The following is an 18,575-nucleotide window of genomic DNA, read 5'->3' as shown; positions in this document are numbered from 1 at the left end:
AGAAATCATGTGCCACAAGATAAAGAACAATGTTATATGAACATATAGGCGGAAAAAAGAAGAAGAAGTTTTCTTTGTGATGTTTAGTGAAGATTTACATATCTAGCTAGCAAATAAAGATTGACTCCTTTGTGACTTTTTCATGACCAAATGAAAATTTATAATGATAGAATTTTTGTCCTTTAAAAAATAAAAAAGCTTGTCCATGTTGTGATTTGACTCTTATTAAATACCAAAACACTGAATGAAATTTAGGATTTGTTGTTTGTGTTGAGAGAGAGAGAGAGAGAGAGAGAGGGTACCTGTGGAAGAAATGTGTGGGAGGATTCTCAAAGGAAGGAAGAAAGAAGAAGCAGTATGATAAAAGTTCTTTAGATGTTTCACCCCAAACAGTGTGATGCTTCGCCAGAATCACTTCCTAAGAAGTAGGAAAATTTTCTGGCTCAGCTCTCACACCAATGACATTGTAATTTGGAAAAGGCCAGTGCCAATTCATGCCTGCCTATAAATGGCCATGCCATCAACAAACATTCTCCAGCTATGTATCTTTAAAACTGCCTAACAGATGTTGATTCTTTCCTGCAAAAACGGTTTTAAGCACCATTCAAATAAGAAGCGGAATGACAATTGAAAAAAATGGGGACCGAAGTGTCAAAACTTAAAGTTATGAAAGCCTAATTCTAAAATAAATATAGAAGCCTGGGAGATAATTGTCGAAATGTTAGACTTTTGGGGCCAAAAGTATAACAATGTCGGCACTGAAGCAACTGAAGTCGTGGAAAATTTTTTTTCAAAAATTCCAATCAGATGCCTCCCTAGTGCCTAGAAATTAAACATCATAGAATGAAATTTCTTCGAAAAGAAACACGTGGTTTGCAAATGCAATTGACACTTGCATTGAAAACATTATTATACATATAAATGGAAGCACCTCTGAAAGTAGTATGTGATTTAAAAAAAAATAGTATTAATATATTTTGACGGAAATGTAAACATTGATAAATTTAAGAAAAACAAAGTTTTGAAATAATTAAAATATAATCAATAGGAAAAAAAATAAAATGTTTAAAAATTAGAAAACGACTATGAGAAATACATAATTTCTAACTCAGTTATAGGCAGAACGATTTTACCCATTCTAAGTTTAAATAGTCTTGTTACAAATTTTAAAATAATATATTATTTTGACAGGCTCTCTAAAAAAGCTAGCATATGTAGTTACACGATTGAATGAATATTAGTAACGGTCTAATTATTCATTAACCCTATGTTTTAGGGCGGATTATCTCTTTGAGTCTTCACTTCACTTCACCCCAAAACTTGGGCTTCACCGGCGCGGGGCCCATCAGATACACATCGACGACCATCTTCATTTCAGAAAAACATAAGACCTTAGGTGCCTAAAAGTAATTCCGCAAATCAATTAAAACTAGCCAATGATGCAATTAGTCATCGAGGACGAGGATACAGCTGTCACGAAGACGATCCCCAGAAAATTAAAAAAATAAATAAATAAAAAGAGAATAATTAGAGTCGAAGTCAAATTACAGGTCAGTCCAGCTTTGCCACGAGTGAGCAGCAAAAAGTTTTACTAGAAAGGTCCGAAGCAACCAACAGTCCAATTTTCGAAATACAAAATTAAATCCTATCTTAATAAAACCTTTTACAATATTTTTTTTTTTTGAAAATTCCACCGGACGACGCACGCAGAGCCTCAATAACAACTACGGAGCACGTCAAAACGATCAACTGATTTGCGTTTGGAGGTAGATCGTTCGATCGATTGACCGATTTTGCCCCAGAACGATGCCGTCTCGTAGAAGAACTCTCCTCAAGGTCATCATCCTCGGCGACAGCGGGTCAGTTGTTCGATTACATGGCTTCGTTATTTATTTATCTAATTTTTAGTATTTTTCTACCTAGGTTTACCGTTTCCGTACAGATTAGTTTGATCCTTTTGGGATCTTAGTTCAACGATATATGATCCGATGAATTATTTGAATTTTTTTAGCATTATTCGATATCTCTTCACGTTCTTGCAATTCTTTAGTTGTTAATACAAGGGATCTTTGTTGTATAATTCGATTTAATTGAGGAGTTGGATTTGTTTGTTTGTTACAATTCGGTTACTTCGTGTTAATTCTTTTTGATCTCTGATGTGCAGGGTGGGCAAGACCTCTTTGATGAATCAGTATCCTTTCGAGTTCTTTTAATTTTTCTATTTGAAGTAATTGTGTTTACTTTAAGATTTATGGCAGATTGTTCTCTGTGTTTTGATGTTGTTTTGGCTTGACATTTAACTTAAAGATATGTAAATAAGAAGTTTAGCAATCAGTACAAGGCGACCATCGGAGCTGATTTCTTGACAAAGGAAGTGCAGTTTGAAGATAGGCTCTTCACCTTACAGGTGATTGGCACCGTGATAGCACTGAGATGCTTGTTTTAATTATCTCAATTTTGATTTTTTTTCTTCTTATTCAAAGCTTGTAGATTGTTCATCTGTTTATGTCTTGGGAGTAGATTTTCTCCTTATATTGGTTTTATGAGCAGTTAAATGCTTTCATTGTCGCATTGTCAATACTTCTCTGTTATGATTGAACTGCATTTCTTCACTGGAGCGCCTGCTATTATATTCAATTAGACAATTGATGTTATACTTGTTTAGATGTAGGTGTAAATATCCGATTGGTCCTCTTTGTACAATTAGTGTTTTCAACATGCTTCTGTTTTCATAGATCTGGGATACAGCTGGTCAGGAAAGATTCCAAAGCCTGGGTGTTGCTTTCTACCGAGGTGCAGATTGCTGTGTACTTGTGTATGATGTAAATTCTATGAAGTCCTTTGACAACCTCAATAACTGGAGAGAAGAATTCCTCATTCAGGTATTGCTTTTATGCTTTTGTACTTTACTGAAAAATGACATGAATAAAGTTTTGTTATTCTTTCAGTAATTGATTTGACAAACCGCCTGCAGGCTAGCCCTTCGGATCCAGACAATTTCCCCTTTGTTGTTTTAGGAAACAAGATTGATGTAGATGGTGGAAACAGTAGGGTGGTATGTATATTCTGTGATGTTTTCTCATCGATCATTACTCTCTCACACACACACACACACGGACACACAAACACACACAGTAACCAATAAGAAAAAACAAGTTGACATTGTATTTGAGCTTGAAGCCAACATGCTGCTCAATTTAAACCCCCAGGTTTCGGAGAAGAAGGCTCGAGCATGGTGTGCCTCCAAAGGAAATATTCCTTACTTTGAGACCTCTGCAAAAGAAGGCATTAATGTGGAAGAAGCTTTCCAGTGCATAGCTAAAAATGCTTTGAAGAGTGGGGAGGAGGAAGAGATGTAAGTTGAAAAGATCAACTCTTTCTATTTACATACACAATTTTCAATTTTGTCCATTTATTGAATGGCTGAGGGTTTATTGACATTGATTAGTTTGACGCACACCACGTCCTCTCATTTTAACGTTTGCCGCTTTCTTGTACAGTTAGGAATATTCTGACTCGTAGCACTCTCCCACACATTTTAATATTTGCCTCTTTCTCATACAGCTAGGAATAAGATATATTTGATTGTGCTTACTGATTTTTTTTTTCTCTTGGCATTGGGCAGCCCCAAAAGCCAAAATTACCCAAGATTTTTGTTGAATTCTGTGGTTTGCTACAAAGTGTTTTACATGAACTTGTAACTTAGTTGTATTGATGCATTTTAGTTTCTACGGTTTCTGTTAGTTTTATGGACACTATTCAGTTACTGTGGCTTCCCGTCATAAAATTTGAATAGCAAATTAAAGTTAATTTCTAGTGCTCCATAAAATTTTGTAGATTACTCCTGTGTGGTGCCTGTTTTTAATCAGTTTCAAATTGTGTATTTTCCCTCATCAAAAAAAAAAAAAAATTGTGTATTTTCCTGTTTATATATAATATGCATTGCACTTTGCGGATATTTGTGGGCGGTAGTCTTGAAAATACTTTGATCCTTAGTTCAGTTCAAGCTACCGCTGTTGTGTTTCACCTTTTGGATGAATTTGAAATTATACTGATTTTATTTGCCCTTGTGCTTGTTGGAAAATCTCTTTGCTCTGAAGATACTTGCCGGACACCATTGATGTTGGTAACAGCAGCCAGCCAAGGTCAAGTGGATGCGAGTGCTAAAGATATGGTCTAATTTTTTCAAGGAGCAATAAGCAGTATAACAAATGATTTGGCCTTTTTAACCATTTTTATGGGTATGTATAAGGTTACGGTGTACATTAGTGTTTGTGTGAAACAAATTGGTTCATTCCTACTAGTTACCTTTAGTTGTCTGTGTTCTTCTGCGTAACTACTGCTTGAAGTGTTATGTTTCGTTCTCGCACTGGGCTATTTTCTTTTTCCTTTCTTGATGACCGGTCGTGATTTAATCTTAATGTTCTATTTATTTCATTTGGTTGTCAAGATACTGGACAATTTTATTCACCGGCAATTTATTTTGTTATTATTTTTCCTCCTGAAAGTTGAGCACAATGGTTTAGCTTTTGCAACTGAGGATTCTTTTTTTTTTTTTCAAAAAAAAAATTTAGTATTGGGCCTTAATAGACCATGCAGAATGCAGCTGTTAGCATGGAGTCTTGAATCAATTTCGTTGATACAGATATGGGCAAGGACGATTAGGTGGCTTATTTCTTGGTGATGTGGGTTTTGCGCTGTTATGTCCAAATATTTTGGCGTCATATTAGACTCTCGTCTTTTTCCATTTTCTGGAAACCTATAAATAAAGGGGTGAAAGGGAATAAAAAATAATGTGATATAAGTGTAATTTAACCTGCGCTCTTTACATCAAATCCGTTCAAGAACGCACGCTTGAAATGTGGAAACTCATTTTTGTCATTTATGTGGTGTGAGCGCAGGGGTTAGAAGACTAGAACTGCTTGTAGGGATAATGTATGGTTCATAGCATTGAATAGCCAGCAAGTCTAAAAGGTTTTATAAAGATCCGAATTCACGCTTAATCCAAAACAAGGCAGAAAGCCAAAACCACATTGATACGTTTACCTAGATGAAATTGCGGTAACCATTTGGACATTGACGTAGATATCTACAACTCTTGGCAATCATGATAACTGCAGATAGATAGGATACAAAAAGATACATCTTTTTCACAAATTAACAAAAATTAACTATGCCGCAGTACCTTGTACTAAGCCTCACGAAGATACAAACATCATCGAAATCCTTCCTAAACCTAACAAGCTATTGTTTAACCGTCTCACGATTTCTATTTTCAACGGGGATGGTTTGACTGGGAATATGCCAAATGAACTGCTCAGTTTATCCCAAGATGATGCAGAGATGAGATTGCTAGCTGAGTTGAGTACCCAACTAAAACTTCCGCTCTTGAAATTATGAGAAAATTTTGATCCTACTGGGTTAAACCAATGTGCAAGCTTGAATACCTTCCAATAACTGCACATGTTAGAGATTAATAGTCCAAAAATCAAATTCAGTACAATTCTAAGACGCTGAAAATGTGCAAGACAATAGAAAGAAAAAGAAAAAGCAACTAAAGTATCATCTGGAAGACGGGCTATGTCATGTGGATATGATATTGCACCAGTAAATTAGGAGACTAGAGGAGAAGTTATAACATGTACATTTAAAATGGACGTGACAGCAAAAGAATGGGCTCAAAAGCAAAAAGCAAAATATGTAAATACATTGCTGCTTTGCCAGTGTTGACATGAAAATTTTTAGTTTTGACCAACAGTCTGTTCTTCAAGACAATTAGGAAGTTGCACTTGTTGCTTCAGCTAATGCGTCCAAGAGATGTGTTAAAATAAAAAAATTTGAACAAGATACAAGATGATGTTTATCACTGAAACCTGATCTATTCTAGTTTAAAGGATATAATATATTTTAATTCTTTGAAAATCTAGTACTAGTGAAAAATATTTTTTGATAAGAGATACTATGCAATGCTGAATATCAACAATGAGAGCACAGGAAGCATCAAACAAAATCAATTCAGATGCCATGTTTTTTTCACATGCCTCTGATCCTTCAGAATATCAGATCCTATGTCAATGCCGATTTGAAAGATTCTTCCATATAACCTTAAGACTTCTTAAGTAGACAGTAGCAGTGTGTTGCACAAACCAGGGAAAATTCAATGACCAAGTATGCTATGTTTTCTACTTAGAAATTTTTCCAGTTTAAAATTTCCTGATCTGTCAAGTTTCATGGTAAAAGTCAATCTTGGTGATATGGATGAAGGAAAAGCAAGTGAAATTTCATGCTAAATACTAATGTGAACAAATAGAAAAAAAAATAGATTATTGCTGGGGATCCCAACATTTAAGTCTCACTTTGAGTCCAAACTAATGTGACGTTCGTCTATTGGATAGTTGGGTAGTTTTACATGAGTTATCCAGTAGATAGCATTGGAATTCAGATTAGAACTCAATGTTAGGATCCATAGCATTATTGTGAAATAAATTACGTAGGGGGTAAAAAAAGAATACTCACTTGGTAAAAATAGTAGTAACATGTATTGCTGGATGGGAAGTCTATTCAGATTCTGATGAGAGATTACTTCATCCCAACTGAAGAAAGGTTGTCCTGGCTGGAAGGCCGAATTGAACTTCCCGCCGTTGTTGTGGATCCAAATGGGTTGGATGGGGTAGACGATTGAGGCACCATTGGTCTTGAAATTGGTGGCCTTGGGGAGGTCATGCTCATAGGAGGTCTTGCAACTGAGTTAGCAAAGGTCATTGGATTTCTATTGGCAGGCACTGATGGTTGCATAACTCTGGATGGGCCAAGTCGAGCTTGAATTATAAGTGCTCGTTCCTGGTACAGCCTCTGTCTTGACCTCTCCAATTGCTCTCTTACCCTCATAGTCACATTATCCATCTCATTGAAGAAAGCTAGCTTGGCTTCCAACTTTTGCAACTGCAACAAAATTGGGCCTCCAATAAGTCTAATTCCTTAAGTCAACAGAAGAAATTAAGAAAGCCAACTTGGCTATAAGATTACCTGCTTCTCAATCAATGATGTAGCAAGTTGTCGGATTTGATCCTCTTCCTGGCAAGCAAGAAGTTTTGCCTTCACTGCTGCTGCGGAAAGTGCCGTAACTGCTGCATGCTTCAATTTATCAATGTATTGGTCATTTTTCGTCTCTTTAGAGTCATGCTTCTCATCTTGGCCATCTCTATTTTGATCCTCAACTGTAAATAATGCAAAAACAAGAAGAGGCAGCCAGAAAATAGCATGCATCAAACAAACTGAAACTTAAAATAAAATCAAATTTTATTCATTTGTTTGTAACTGAAGCACAGACCATGATGAAAGAGCTTTCCTAATAGAATAACTAAATGTTCCTCTTACTAGTAACTTTTATCAAACATGACTTCACAGCTCAAGCAGATATGACATGCGTTCAAATTATTTTCAAAATAATTAAATCATTCTTAGAATACTTCTGAAATATGAATTTGCTTAAACCCATTCAAACACATTGCTCCTTCCTCAGTTTTACATTTCCTCAAATGTTCTTTTCTGATGTTGCCGCAAAATCATAATGAATATTGACAATAAAACAGGCTCCTTGTGCCTTCAATTTCTGAATATAATATGACAGGTTTAGAGACAGAAAGAGGAATGGAAGGAGACCTCTAGCTGTTTCAGTTCCAGTTATCGAGTCTGTCTGTTGAGGTTCATTTATTTCTGAGGGCAGTGAAGTAGACACCATTTCTACATCCTTGGGTGCCTCCGTGGATTCGGAGGGCTTTTCTGTGGAACTCGTAATTTGTTTCTCAGGTTCATTATTCTCTAAGGGTTGAGGATCAGAAACCATATCCACATCGTTAGTTAATTTGGAAGGTGGAGATGGCTCTGCAACTGAATTTGATAAAACTCGCTGATCAGGCTCATTCTTTCCTGAAGGAAGAGAATCAGACAACAGACTATTATCCTTTTCTACATCTACAGGTGGGGCAGGCTCTCCTGAACTCCCCTCTCCTGACTCCTTCTGAGAACTTTGCAGAACCTTGGATGGTAAATCATTTGATTCCTCCACAATACTTGGTTGATTGTCCTTTGGAGATTTTGGATTGCTTAGTTCATTCAAATCACCAGGTTCATCTTTCTCAGGAGTATCTTGGTTCGCTGGTCCTGAAGCACCATTTAATTTCTCTGAGGGTTTTTCATTCAAGGAAGCTGAGTGTCTCTTTTCTTCTGGAACAGAATCTTCAATTTTCTTGTCTCCATGATCATTTGTCAAATCTCTTTCATCCAACACTGAGGCAGAGTTACACTCCTTGACGTTTATGTCTTCCAGGGTTTCATCTTTTTGAATATCTCGATCAGCCATTTCAGCAACAATACTGTGAACCTCTTACTGATGTCAGACATAAAATACATTCTGTCACAATATTAAAGATCCACAGAAAATCTACATACCTCTCAGAATGAGCCACTTCCTTCTTATCACCAGGTGGATCTTCCAAAATGAAGCAGTGCTTCGCAGCCAGCTGCATTGCAGGAGAATTGCCAGATATAGATTTCAAAGAACTACGAGCAGAAGCAGTAGTCAAATCAGGTCCCCCCAATAGTGTCAAGAATGCTGCCTGCAGAAGATAAGAACTTGTAAACTCGCATTTTTTTTTTAAAGGAAAATGAGCACCTAAGATGTTTTAACTCCTGGCAAAAGTGAGGCAAAGGCAAGAGGTTTTATGCATTAAGGAGTATAATTCCCAATTAGCAGACGTCTTAAGTACTATGACAGCAGTTCTAAGATGTCATCTTATTCCAATTTGGTAAAATATATCCACCATCCATTTTTAATTGATTTACATTTTGGAAGGAGTAAAGAGGTTGAGACAGCAGAGAAATTCGATAAAATTATACATACGCCTAAATAGCAGAAGATAAGAAGCCAAAGAAGGCACTTATCAAGAGGACCTTGATGTTTGAGGTGTGGACCTAACAAAATGCATGCCCAATTAATGACCTAAGGTTCCAAAGAATCACCTTGCCAGAGGTAAGGCTTCTCAAAAGCACTAAAAAGTTTTACTCAAATATCCGGCAAGATGATGAACTTCTACACCATTTGCAAAAAACAGGTCCTCTGTGCCTCAGTTTCATAACTATATCAATGTTGAACATAACTCCTAGATCTGAATCTTAATTTGAAAGGAGATCAACCTTTTCATTTAGACAGTTTAAACATGTCCTTACAGTTTTTTCCTGGAAAGTACTAGCTCATGCTCATTACTATTTTAAATAACATTTGTAAAACCTCAAATCTAAACCCAAGAGATTGGTAAATATTAATTTGTCTTTGGTTTTCCCTCGCTTCGTGATCAAAGAAAAAAACCGCTACTTTCTGCACAAATTATATAAAATCACAACTTACCAATGCCATTACAGGGTTTCCAACTTCAGCAAAGGATTGTGGGGTTTCGTGTGTTGGAACATAACCAACAGCTTCAAATGCTTCCCTAAGAGCCTTCAATGCAATGTTTTCACCAGTCTCCTGACCAACCTTCCCCTCACTGGTATCTTCTGATTTTAACATTTGCTCATCAACTTTAACGTCACTTTCATCTTTAGGCTTTGAAGTGTCTTCACATATTTTCAATTCACTAGCATCTTCTGGTTTTGAAGTTTCCATTGGAGAAGTCTGGGTCTGACCCTCAACAGCACCAGTCTTACTCTCTGATGCTTCAGCAACATCTTTAGATGCAGAAGTATCACCATTTGTTGGAGCATCATCTGTAGTTTCTTTCAAATTGCCATCTACATCATCATCGCAATCAAGAAACATATCCTCAATTGGCATTTGAACAAAATGCAATATACATTGGGCTTTGGTTTTAGTGGCAACATGCTCAGCAATCTCATTCCAGTTTTCTTTATAAAGTTCCAATGCTTCAAGGAGGAGAAGGGTCTCCTGATCTGTCCACTTTCCACCACTTACACCAGCTGCTTCACCTGGTACCATGAGAATGAAATCCGACGATGACATGTCAGAGCCAAACTTTCCATTATTGAAGCAATCGGTACATAAATCAAAATCAGCCTGCGTAAGAACATAAACAGAAAATGAATTATAAAAAAACCAAAATGAAAAATCAACCAATAAATCATCCAAATTTGTTTCATCAAACATATGGTTTTTTCACCATGACATGACAAACATTCTAAAATAAGTCCACTGATTGAATGCCTTACTGTAGTTATTATTGGATTTAAGTATTTACACACCATGTGCTAAACAAATTCAGATCATGAAGCACAGCCCTCAAAGAAACTGATGATCAGACATCAGAATTCTTGATTTCCACCATGGGCATATCCCCTCATTTATTTAAAATAATGATAATAATTTCCTCCATATATGGAGACTCGATAATCAAATAATAAGAATCAACCAAACCTGCTTTTGACAATGGTAGCGTTTGCGAGAGCAATCAGCCGAGCAAGAATTGCAATGGTACTCAACAGCTGGTCCCTCTAATTTCGCCAACTCTTCAGCAATTGCAGACTCTGGAAACAACCCAGATGGCACAGCAGGAAATGTTATGCTAGGCATTGGAGCAACAGGAGGACCTGCTTTAATTTCTTCAAAGTGATACAATTTTTCAAGCAAGGAACCCTTTTTTGCTGCTGCATCACTATCAGCATCGGTCATCCTGTCACCATCAGAATTTGCCACACTGGATTCTACATGTGGGAATGGATGGAAATTAATCAAACCCCAATAGTCCAAGAACTCCATCACCTCCTGCCTAGCATCCAAGGATCCAACTTCAAGTTCTGATAAATCTTTCAATTCGATCTGAGTGTTTGGATTTGAATGAAATTTCTTCATAATCCAATTGCGTATCTCCATATAGATATCAGGAGTTCGGTCCTGAGACTTCCCATTGAAAAATGCAGGCAATGCTTGCTCCTCGAGGGGGTGAATTTTTGTCCAAGAAAACCAACCTATGTAAAGAAAGAGGGAGATAATATCAAATCAAAAAGCAAGAGGTTTCATTGCCGCACACACTCACAAACAAGAGAATCCAAATCTTTTTTTTTTTTCTCATGCTTCAAGTAACCAAGGGACAAGAAGCTTCAATTAGGCATTCTATCAAAAACTAATTTGCATCCAATTAGAAAAACTTGACATTCTGTCCTGCCAAGTAATGGTAAGCGGACAAAACAAAGGTGCAGTAGGAAATGGGGTTTGCGGAATGAAGAAAAGCATTTTATATGACTAGGGAAAGAAAAAGTGTTAAGCCTAACCAGCTATAAAGCAATCTGGCTTCAGTAGATATTAGATTGCGCAACTGCCAAAAATTCAAATTTTCATTTTTTTTTTGGCCATATCCTCACTTTGATAAATCAACTCAAGAGCCATTAATCCAATCTATTGGAATTTTCTTTTCCTATCTTCAGAAATGGAATGAAAACAGTAAAAATTTGGGTTTCAGAAATGGAATTTTCTTTTCCTACCTTCAGAAATGGAATGAAAACAGATAAAATTTGGGTATCATGAAAGGGAAGGGGGAAAAAAAATAAAGATATCCTCCCTACAAAATTTAACTAGCCACAAAACAATCTACTTCAAGTGAGGAACCAAGACAACAGAAATTTTAAGATTTCTGATCCAACCTCCCTACACTACACATACAAATTAACCTCACTAAGTTGATAAAGTTAAAAAAAAAAATCAAATTTCAACTCCGTTTCTTTCCCCCCACACACACGCATATATATATATATATATAGACACCTAACTAAGTTCACAAAATAACAAAAAATTAAAAGTTCAACTTTGTTCCTTTCCCCACATGTACTTATAAAATAAAATAAATTTAACTAGGTTGACAAAATAACAAAATTCAAAACTTCAACTTCTTTCCTTTCCTTCACCCTTTCTTCCCAGCAATCCAAACATAAATCCACATCCTTATTAAATATACCAAAGAAATGATTTCCATAACAGCAATTACAACAGGAAGAAATAAACTAAAACTAAACTCCAATAAAGTACTAACACGAACTCAATGCACAACAAATTTAGCCTAATTGAACTACAGAGGCATCGCATGTCTGCAATTTCCACTTGATTCTTCTCCTCACATATTCTCCAAGCAACCAAAGAAAAAAATAAAAGCTTCCTTACAAAATCACAAGTCTTAATTTGCACAGCAGGAGCTCTTAGATAGAAACCTCATATTTCTAAATTTCTACAAAGCAATAAATTTATCTAAGGTAAGTTACCAAACGAAAGTATACCGGCAAAAAACTTGTAATTTTCAACTTCCATTACTCCTATGAATACATGTCAGCAAGAAAACCCAAAAAAAAGAAAAAAAATCAAATTTAGTTCAACACACACAAAGATAAGGATTTATTAAAAAAAAAAGCTTTTTTTGGTTTAAAAAAAGAAGAAAGAAAAACTCACCACAATGTGTAGGTACAACATGAACATTCCTATCACGAGATCTAATCGCCTCAAAATCCGCTTCTATTTTCGCCTCCAATGCTGCCCACTCTTCACTCGCTTTGTTTAGCTCCTCAATCGCCTCAAACGTCGAGTCATCACGCGCCGCCTCCAGCTTCCCGCCAGCCGAACCCGGAGCTCCACCAAACGCCGCGGCGGCGGCCAGAGTGGTGGGGCCCTGGCGAGCCCTCGTCAACGGCCCGTTATGGTTGTAGATCGGAGTGTGAGCAACTAAATTCTTCTCACGAGTCATGCGTTTCGACGGCGTGGATGAAGCGTTAGTCGCTGAGAGCGCCGAGGCTTTCCTTTTGTGCGCTCCGGCTCGGCGCCGAGACGAAGCCGGCTCGGATGCCGCTGACTCGGCTCCAGCTGCGGCCGAGCTCGTAGCCGCCGGTTGCGCTCCGGCTTCCCGGCGTTTCTCTTCCATTAGAATGATTTGATTCAGTTTCGAGTTTTGAAGCTCTTGGGTTCAGTCTATGTTTTGCGTATGCATTCCTGGTAAATCTGAACGCACAACAGCTATTGTCTATTTATCTGAATGATATTGGCAGGGACAAAAGTAATGCTTCCACGAGTTTAGATAATAACATCTGAGTCACTGATTTATAAAGAATTCGTAATAAGATACAGAGAGTATAGATTTATGCAAATTGGTCACACATGTTATTCCTATAGCATTACGTTAGTATTCAATTAACAAAAGAGTTATGTTTTGTTTACAAACTATGATATTATATAGTTGACACATATTAAATATAACTTCTATGAATTAATAACATTTGGGACTCTATAAATTTTATTAATTAAAAGAATTATTATTTAATTAGTAAATTAATAATTTATTAATTTCTAGAGTGCATTTATAGTTCACTAAGCATACATTAATTAACTAAAATTTCGTTATATTTTAGTAATCTAATTTATTGAATATGAATTAATCCACTAAATAGATATTAGATAAACCAAAACAATAACGGCATTGTATTTATCTACTTAATTACCTCTTGGATTACCATAATAAAAAATGATGTAAGTTGAGAGATTTTAAGTTTAGAAGGAATTAAACCACTGCTGACATCCCTTAAAATCATGTCGATCATAAAGTTGAGAATGATACAATTGCTTTGGAGCCAGTTATGTGTAAGAAAGCACTTTATAATTTTTTTTAATTATAATTCAGGTATTCAATCCTAAAACTTTTAGATGTAATAAGAAAAATTAGATAAGAGATTCAACTAAATTTATATTTCAAGGAAAAGAAATAATAAGGGAAAAAGATAATAATGGACTCACATTTTAATAAATAAAATATTATAGTCAATTATATTTATAATTTTAACAAATTATTAATTTTGATATGAATGGAGCCACAAAGTTATATAATGGTTTTCACAAAAAAGTATCATCTTATTAATTTATTGCAATTATTAATTTAATCTATTGGCCTAAGTCATGACCATAAAAAATTATTAATCTATTGAATATTCAGTTATAAATATTATATTGTATTTATTATATTTTGTTCATTTGAAAATGTGAGACATATGGCAACTATATAACATTGTAATGTGAGTTTGTAAATTCTTTTTCACTCAAACCTCTTGTTTTTGCAATGCAATTCTAATTTATGTCACCCACTACTGTTTTGTACATTGGTTAGTATACATCATATTATTATTAATAAAATCAATAATTTCACCCTGAGTCGGCATTAGAGTATATGGGGTCTTAGGCAAATTTTTTTTTTGTAAGGCCATATTTTATTTTGTAATTTCAATACTCAAAGAAATATAAAAAGACTCAAAAATTCATTCTATCTTTAATTCTTAAATTTTAACAGTAATAAAAAATATCTTAAAAAATCTTTTTAAAAAAAACCTAAAAAATTAGTCAAAAAGATTTTTTTTTTACTTCCATCAAAACTCTTAAAAAAGCAAACAAACAAATAACTAAGAACAATATTATTTTCAAATAGAATATTTAGAATGGCAGAACATAGTTAGAAAGTTGAGATCATGAATTGATTATCAAATAATAGATATGGACTTCATACTTCAAGAAACTGATTTTTTCTTTTTTAAATTAACCAATAAATATAAAAATTTTCTTCGTAAAGAAAGGAGCAACAAATTTTTTTATCTATTGATTTTTTATATTATAAGGTTCTAATAGAAACTAAAGGAATACTAAAAGTAGGTGTGGGCAAAATACCCGACCCCACCAGATCTGACCCGACCTGAAAAATTTCGGGTTCGAATCGGATCGGATCGAGTTGTGAATAGAACCTGATCAGATGAAATCTTGCAAACTCGATCGAGTTGTGATCGGATCAGGTAAAACCGATCCAATTCAAAAACCCAATCGGGTTGCTTTAAAAAAAAAAAAACCTAAGTGGCTAAACACACGCACACCACACAGTCACACACAAAATCACATATTCACAGAGTTACACAAACACAAGACTCACAACAAAACACAAATCTCAATTCAGCCGTCTGCGTATTTGCTCTTTCTCAAAATTTCTTTTTTTTTTTTTGTTTTCTTAATGTGATTTTTTTCAGAAGACAAGTTGTGATGATGATGAGTGAAATTAATCTCGTTAATCTGAGATAAACATGAGGAAAATTCCCTAATCCATTGTTGATTATCCTGAGCACCTTCTCTTCCTCTTTAGTAAACAAAAAAAAAAAAAATACAACACCCAACCCACCCTCAAGAAGCAAGAAAACATTCTCTCCCTCCCACGATCTACTGCTGCCGTGTTGCGAGTCCGGCCATCTGCTGTTGCGTCCGCGATCTGCTTTTGCCGTGCTGCTGTCATGCTGTTGGTGTGTTGCGTCCAGCCATCTACTACTGCGTTCGCGATCTGCTGCCGTCGTGCTGCGTCCGGTCATCTCTCCTTTCTCACGATCTGCTGCTACGTGTCCACCAATCTGCTGCCGAAAACCCATCCATGATCTGTTGCTGTGGCCGCCGATCTACTACTCCAAGGCTCAAGCCTCCAACCCGACCCGAGTTTCTCCCTTATGCGTTTTGAATTTTGAAGCTTTCATGGTGTATTGGTATATATGTTTTGAATTGACTCGTTTTCATCGACCCGAATTGACTTGATTTGACCCGAACTGAATATGATCCGTTTTTAATCCGAATTGATTCTACTCAAATTCAACTTGATTTTTGACCCGATCCGAATATATATCGGATTGGGTTGTAAGTTAGGGTTGCATTCAGATCAATGTTTGCCCAACCCAAATAACCCGAAACTCGATCGGGTTGACCCGAACCCGACCCGAATCCGATTTTGCCCACCCCTAACTAAAACTCAAAGATTTCAATGTTAAATAATCAAGTTTTTTTAGGAGAATGAAAAGGTAAAGAATTTAACTTTTTTTTCTTGAGAAAACTAATGATGAATGAATTAATGGTTAAATAATATTATTAATCATTTATCTTTATTAATAAGGCTACCAAATATTTATTTTTTATAAAAAAAACTCTTAATTGTAGTATAGTTGCTTATTATAAAAATGTCTAATAAGCTTTTCTACAATACATAAGTTAAAAAAATATCTTTATTAATTAGAAAATTATTAAGAAAATACTAAAAATTGAGATCTTTTAAAATATTAATGTTTAGACAACCGTCTTGTTTACTTATACTAAAAGCAATTTGTTAAAAAATACATAAAATATATTTTGTTGTCTAGACTATATTACATTAAGTTTTGAATCCGTACTTTTTTTTATTTCGTATAAATGATCTATCTTTTTTATTATAAAATAATAACTTTTTAAATTTTTTATCTTATTTAATTTACTTAAAATTATTTAATGAAAATTAAACCAGTTAGAAAAATTGTTTTCAACGAATTTGATGGCAGGATCTGTTAGAAAAATTATTGCAAACCATGTTCCTATTTGCGATTTGGATAAGCTTTAGGAACCGAATGTTATTGGACGCAGAATTTTAATGCGTCGTGGAAGAAATAAATTTGTCCCCCGCAATACTATAGATTCAACTCTTATGTATTTTGGTAGCGGCTATCCAGGATAATTCGCTGAGTTCTCGTAAGAGAATTAATCTGTACCGTTGAAATTTAAGAAATGAAATGTTTCAGGAATTTAGACGGTTATGATTGGGGAAGATATGGTATTTAGTATATTCCACAAGCTTTAGGATTTCCATAATTATATATTAAATAAAATAGGCTGAATAATGTTGATCCTTAATCCTTCTAAAATTTGAAAAATTAAGATTTAAGAGCTAAAATAGGAGTGCTTTCTTTTATTTTTTTTCCCCCAAATAGAATTTTGCATCAATTATCAGTATGTCACGAAAGTTGATTGAATTGTGTCTGTTAAAATTAATAAAAAGGCTTCTAATTATGTAAAGTACCATCGATATGTAAGGGGGCCATAAATCTAAGTAGTTCAACTCGTGATTTGGGGTTCTTTTATTATTTTTTAATTGTCAATTTATTTTCTCAGATTAGGAATCAATTCTCAATACAATAGCAAAGAATATTGTTCATCAATTACTGAGATTAATGATTTTTTGTATTATTATTACACTAATAGTGTTGATATGGAGAAAACTGAATCAAGTAGCAAGGCCCTTTCCTTATGAAAAGATTTTGTGGAAATGATGAAAGCTTTAGACAAAAAATACTTGAAAGGGGGTAATTAATTAACCGGGCACAAATTTTTATTCTATTTTAAAATTAAAACACACTTATTTCTTACAAAGCTTGTGCCTTAGAGCATTAAACAACCGCACTCCTCATAACTTATTCATAGAAAGAGAGCATCACACGTACGCACAAATATTACAGATGATAACGGTCTCTCTCCACACGATTGAAAGCAGAGTCTGGTTACTCATGATAAATTGTAGCATCAGGGTTTGACAAGAATTTGCTAACAAAAGATTTAATCATTTCCATTGGTTTAATATCGTTGTGGTAAATTGTAGCATCCGGGCTCGACTCGAAGTGGTTGCCAAATAACTTCTGTTCACCTGGTTTAATATCGTTGTGGTAAATTGTAGCATCCGGGCTTGACTCGAAGTGGTTGCCAAATAACTTCTGTTCAGTTAGTTTAATGTCGTTGTGGTAAATTGTAGCGTCCGGGCTTGACTCGAAGTGGTTGCCAAATAACTTCTGTTCTGTTGGTTTAATGTCATTGTGGTAAATTGTAGCATCCGGGCTTGACTCGAAGTGGTTGCCAAATAACTTCTGTTCACCTGGTTTAATAGCGTTGAGGTAAATTGTAGCATCCGGGCTTGACTCGAAGTGGTTGCCAAATAACTTCTGTTCACCTGGTTTAATATCGTTGTGGTAAATTGTAGCATCCGGGCTTGACTCGAAGTGGTTGCCAAATAACTTCTGTTCTGTTGGTTTAATGTCATTGTGGTAAATTGTAGCATCCGGGCTTGACTCGAAGTGGCTGCCAAATAACTTTTGTTCAGTTGGTTTAATACTGTTGGTATAAACTAAGATATCAATCGTTGCCTCAGAATCCTTGACATAAGTCTTTTCTCTCTTGTGCTCTAAATCTTCAGGTTCTTTGCAGTGGGCTTTGGCATCAGAGGCAGTTGAGACAGGATCCTGGCGAACATGAATTTGAATTGATTCTGGCACGTCGCTATCTTTGACGAAGCCTCTCCAATATTCTCCCTGATCTTTTCTGGCCTCTGTTCTGTTAGCAAACTGAACAAGAGTAAAAAAAAAAAAAAATTAGATCAAACAAATGATAAAGAGAATCTCATCAAAACTAACTTAATTAGGCATCCTTTATGTTAAATTTTCCTAAAAAAGAGATGCATATATACCAAGAGAAGCAAAGAGAGCACTGCGGAGAGAACAAAGAAAGCTTTGAGATTCATGTTTCTAATTATACTAAGTCTTACTTGTGTGATTTGCATGGCAAACGTGTGCCTCTTTCTATTTATAGGAAAAAATGTAGCATAAGAAATTTAGAGGAAAATAGTATGTGCTAGCACATGTTACATATTTTTTATTAATAAATAATCATATGCAAGATTAATCATAATATCATGTAAATTGCATAAATAGTGATGGCAGTTATT

The 18,575-nt window shown here is 35.2% G+C and overlaps 3 protein-coding genes and 1 non-coding gene across 7 annotated transcripts in view; 2 read left to right on the top strand and 2 right to left on the bottom strand.

Moving 5' to 3' along the window:
• Positions 1-1,592: 1,592 nt before the first annotated feature.
• LOC102609040 (ras-related protein Rab7) lies at positions 1,593-4,437 on the top strand. The gene is made up of 7 exons (XM_006487093.4): positions 1,593-1,859; positions 2,165-2,191; positions 2,308-2,407; positions 2,736-2,882; positions 2,975-3,055; positions 3,210-3,355; positions 4,101-4,437. Exons 1-7 carry the CDS (start codon positions 1,807-1,809, stop codon positions 4,165-4,167), a joined length of 621 nt encoding a protein of 206 aa, XP_006487156.1. The 5' UTR covers positions 1,593-1,806; the 3' UTR covers positions 4,168-4,437.
• A 659-nt stretch (positions 4,438-5,096) lies between these two features.
• Positions 5,097-18,575, bottom strand: part of LOC102609330 (SWI/SNF complex subunit SWI3D) — a 65,702-nt gene continuing 52,223 nt past the window's right edge. The window contains exons 1-8 of one of the 3 annotated variants that reach the window (XM_006487094.4): positions 12,449-13,003; positions 10,430-10,980; positions 9,407-10,072; positions 8,452-8,618; positions 7,663-8,375; positions 7,027-7,217; positions 6,517-6,942; positions 5,097-5,457 (exon numbers count right to left, since the gene is read on the bottom strand). In XM_006487094.4, the coding sequence (XP_006487157.2) occupies positions 6,580-6,942; positions 7,027-7,217; positions 7,663-8,375; positions 8,452-8,618; positions 9,407-10,072; positions 10,430-10,980; positions 12,449-12,914 (3,117 nt within the window). In that variant the 5' untranslated portion in view covers positions 12,915-13,003 and the 3' untranslated portion in view covers positions 5,097-5,457; positions 6,517-6,579. Of the gene's footprint in view, positions 5,458-6,516; positions 6,943-7,026; positions 7,218-7,662; positions 8,376-8,451; positions 8,619-9,406; positions 10,073-10,429; positions 10,981-12,448; positions 13,004-18,575 lie in introns of those variants that run through there. The other 2 variants (XM_025101747.2, XM_052431900.1) reach the window with 2 other exon arrangements.
• LOC112499435 (small nucleolar RNA U30) lies at positions 15,058-15,142 on the top strand. Its single transcript, XR_003067041.2, has one exon. It is a non-coding gene; the product is annotated as a small nucleolar RNA U30 (small nucleolar RNA).
• LOC102611237 (organ-specific protein S2-like) lies at positions 17,171-18,402 on the bottom strand. 2 transcript variants are annotated; one of them, XM_052431903.1, is made up of 3 exons: positions 18,318-18,402; positions 17,805-18,195; positions 17,171-17,729 (listed from the first exon to the last, which is right to left on the bottom strand). In XM_052431903.1, exons 1-3 carry the CDS (start codon positions 18,369-18,371, stop codon positions 17,362-17,364), a joined length of 813 nt encoding a protein of 270 aa, XP_052287863.1. In that variant the 5' UTR covers positions 18,372-18,402; the 3' UTR covers positions 17,171-17,361. The 2 variants fall into 2 exon arrangements, with proteins under 2 accessions (XP_052287863.1, XP_006487163.2); XM_006487100.3 differs by having other exon boundaries at positions 17,171-18,195.

The sequence above is a fragment of the Citrus sinensis genome, chromosome 8 (genome assembly GCF_022201045.2).
Source record: "Citrus sinensis cultivar Valencia sweet orange chromosome 8, DVS_A1.0, whole genome shotgun sequence".
Lineage (NCBI taxonomy): Eukaryota > Viridiplantae > Streptophyta > Magnoliopsida > Sapindales > Rutaceae > Citrus > Citrus sinensis.
The sequence above is the reverse complement of the archived record's forward strand: the minus strand, read 5'-3'. Positions and strand labels throughout refer to the sequence as shown.

Bases quoted from the DNA above. Each gene is read 5' to 3' on its own strand.
- LOC102609040 (XM_006487093.4), top strand. From the start codon at position 1,807: ATGCCGTCTCGTAGAAGAACTCTCCTCAAGGTCATCATCCTCGGCGAC. The intron at 2,192-2,307 runs GTATCCTTTCGA...TTTAACTTAAAG, and splicing joins AAGACCTCTTTGATGAATCA to ATATGTAAATAAGAAGTTTA. The intron at 2,408-2,735 runs GTGATTGGCACC...CTGTTTTCATAG, and splicing joins ATAGGCTCTTCACCTTACAG to ATCTGGGATACAGCTGGTCA.
- LOC102611237 (XM_006487100.3), bottom strand. From the start codon at position 18,371: ATGAATCTCAAAGCTTTCTTTGTTCTCTCCGCAGTGCTCTCTTTGCTT. The intron at 18,196-18,317 runs GTATATATGCAT...ACTCTTGTTCAG, and splicing joins TGCTCTCTTTGCTTCTCTTG to TTTGCTAACAGAACAGAGGC.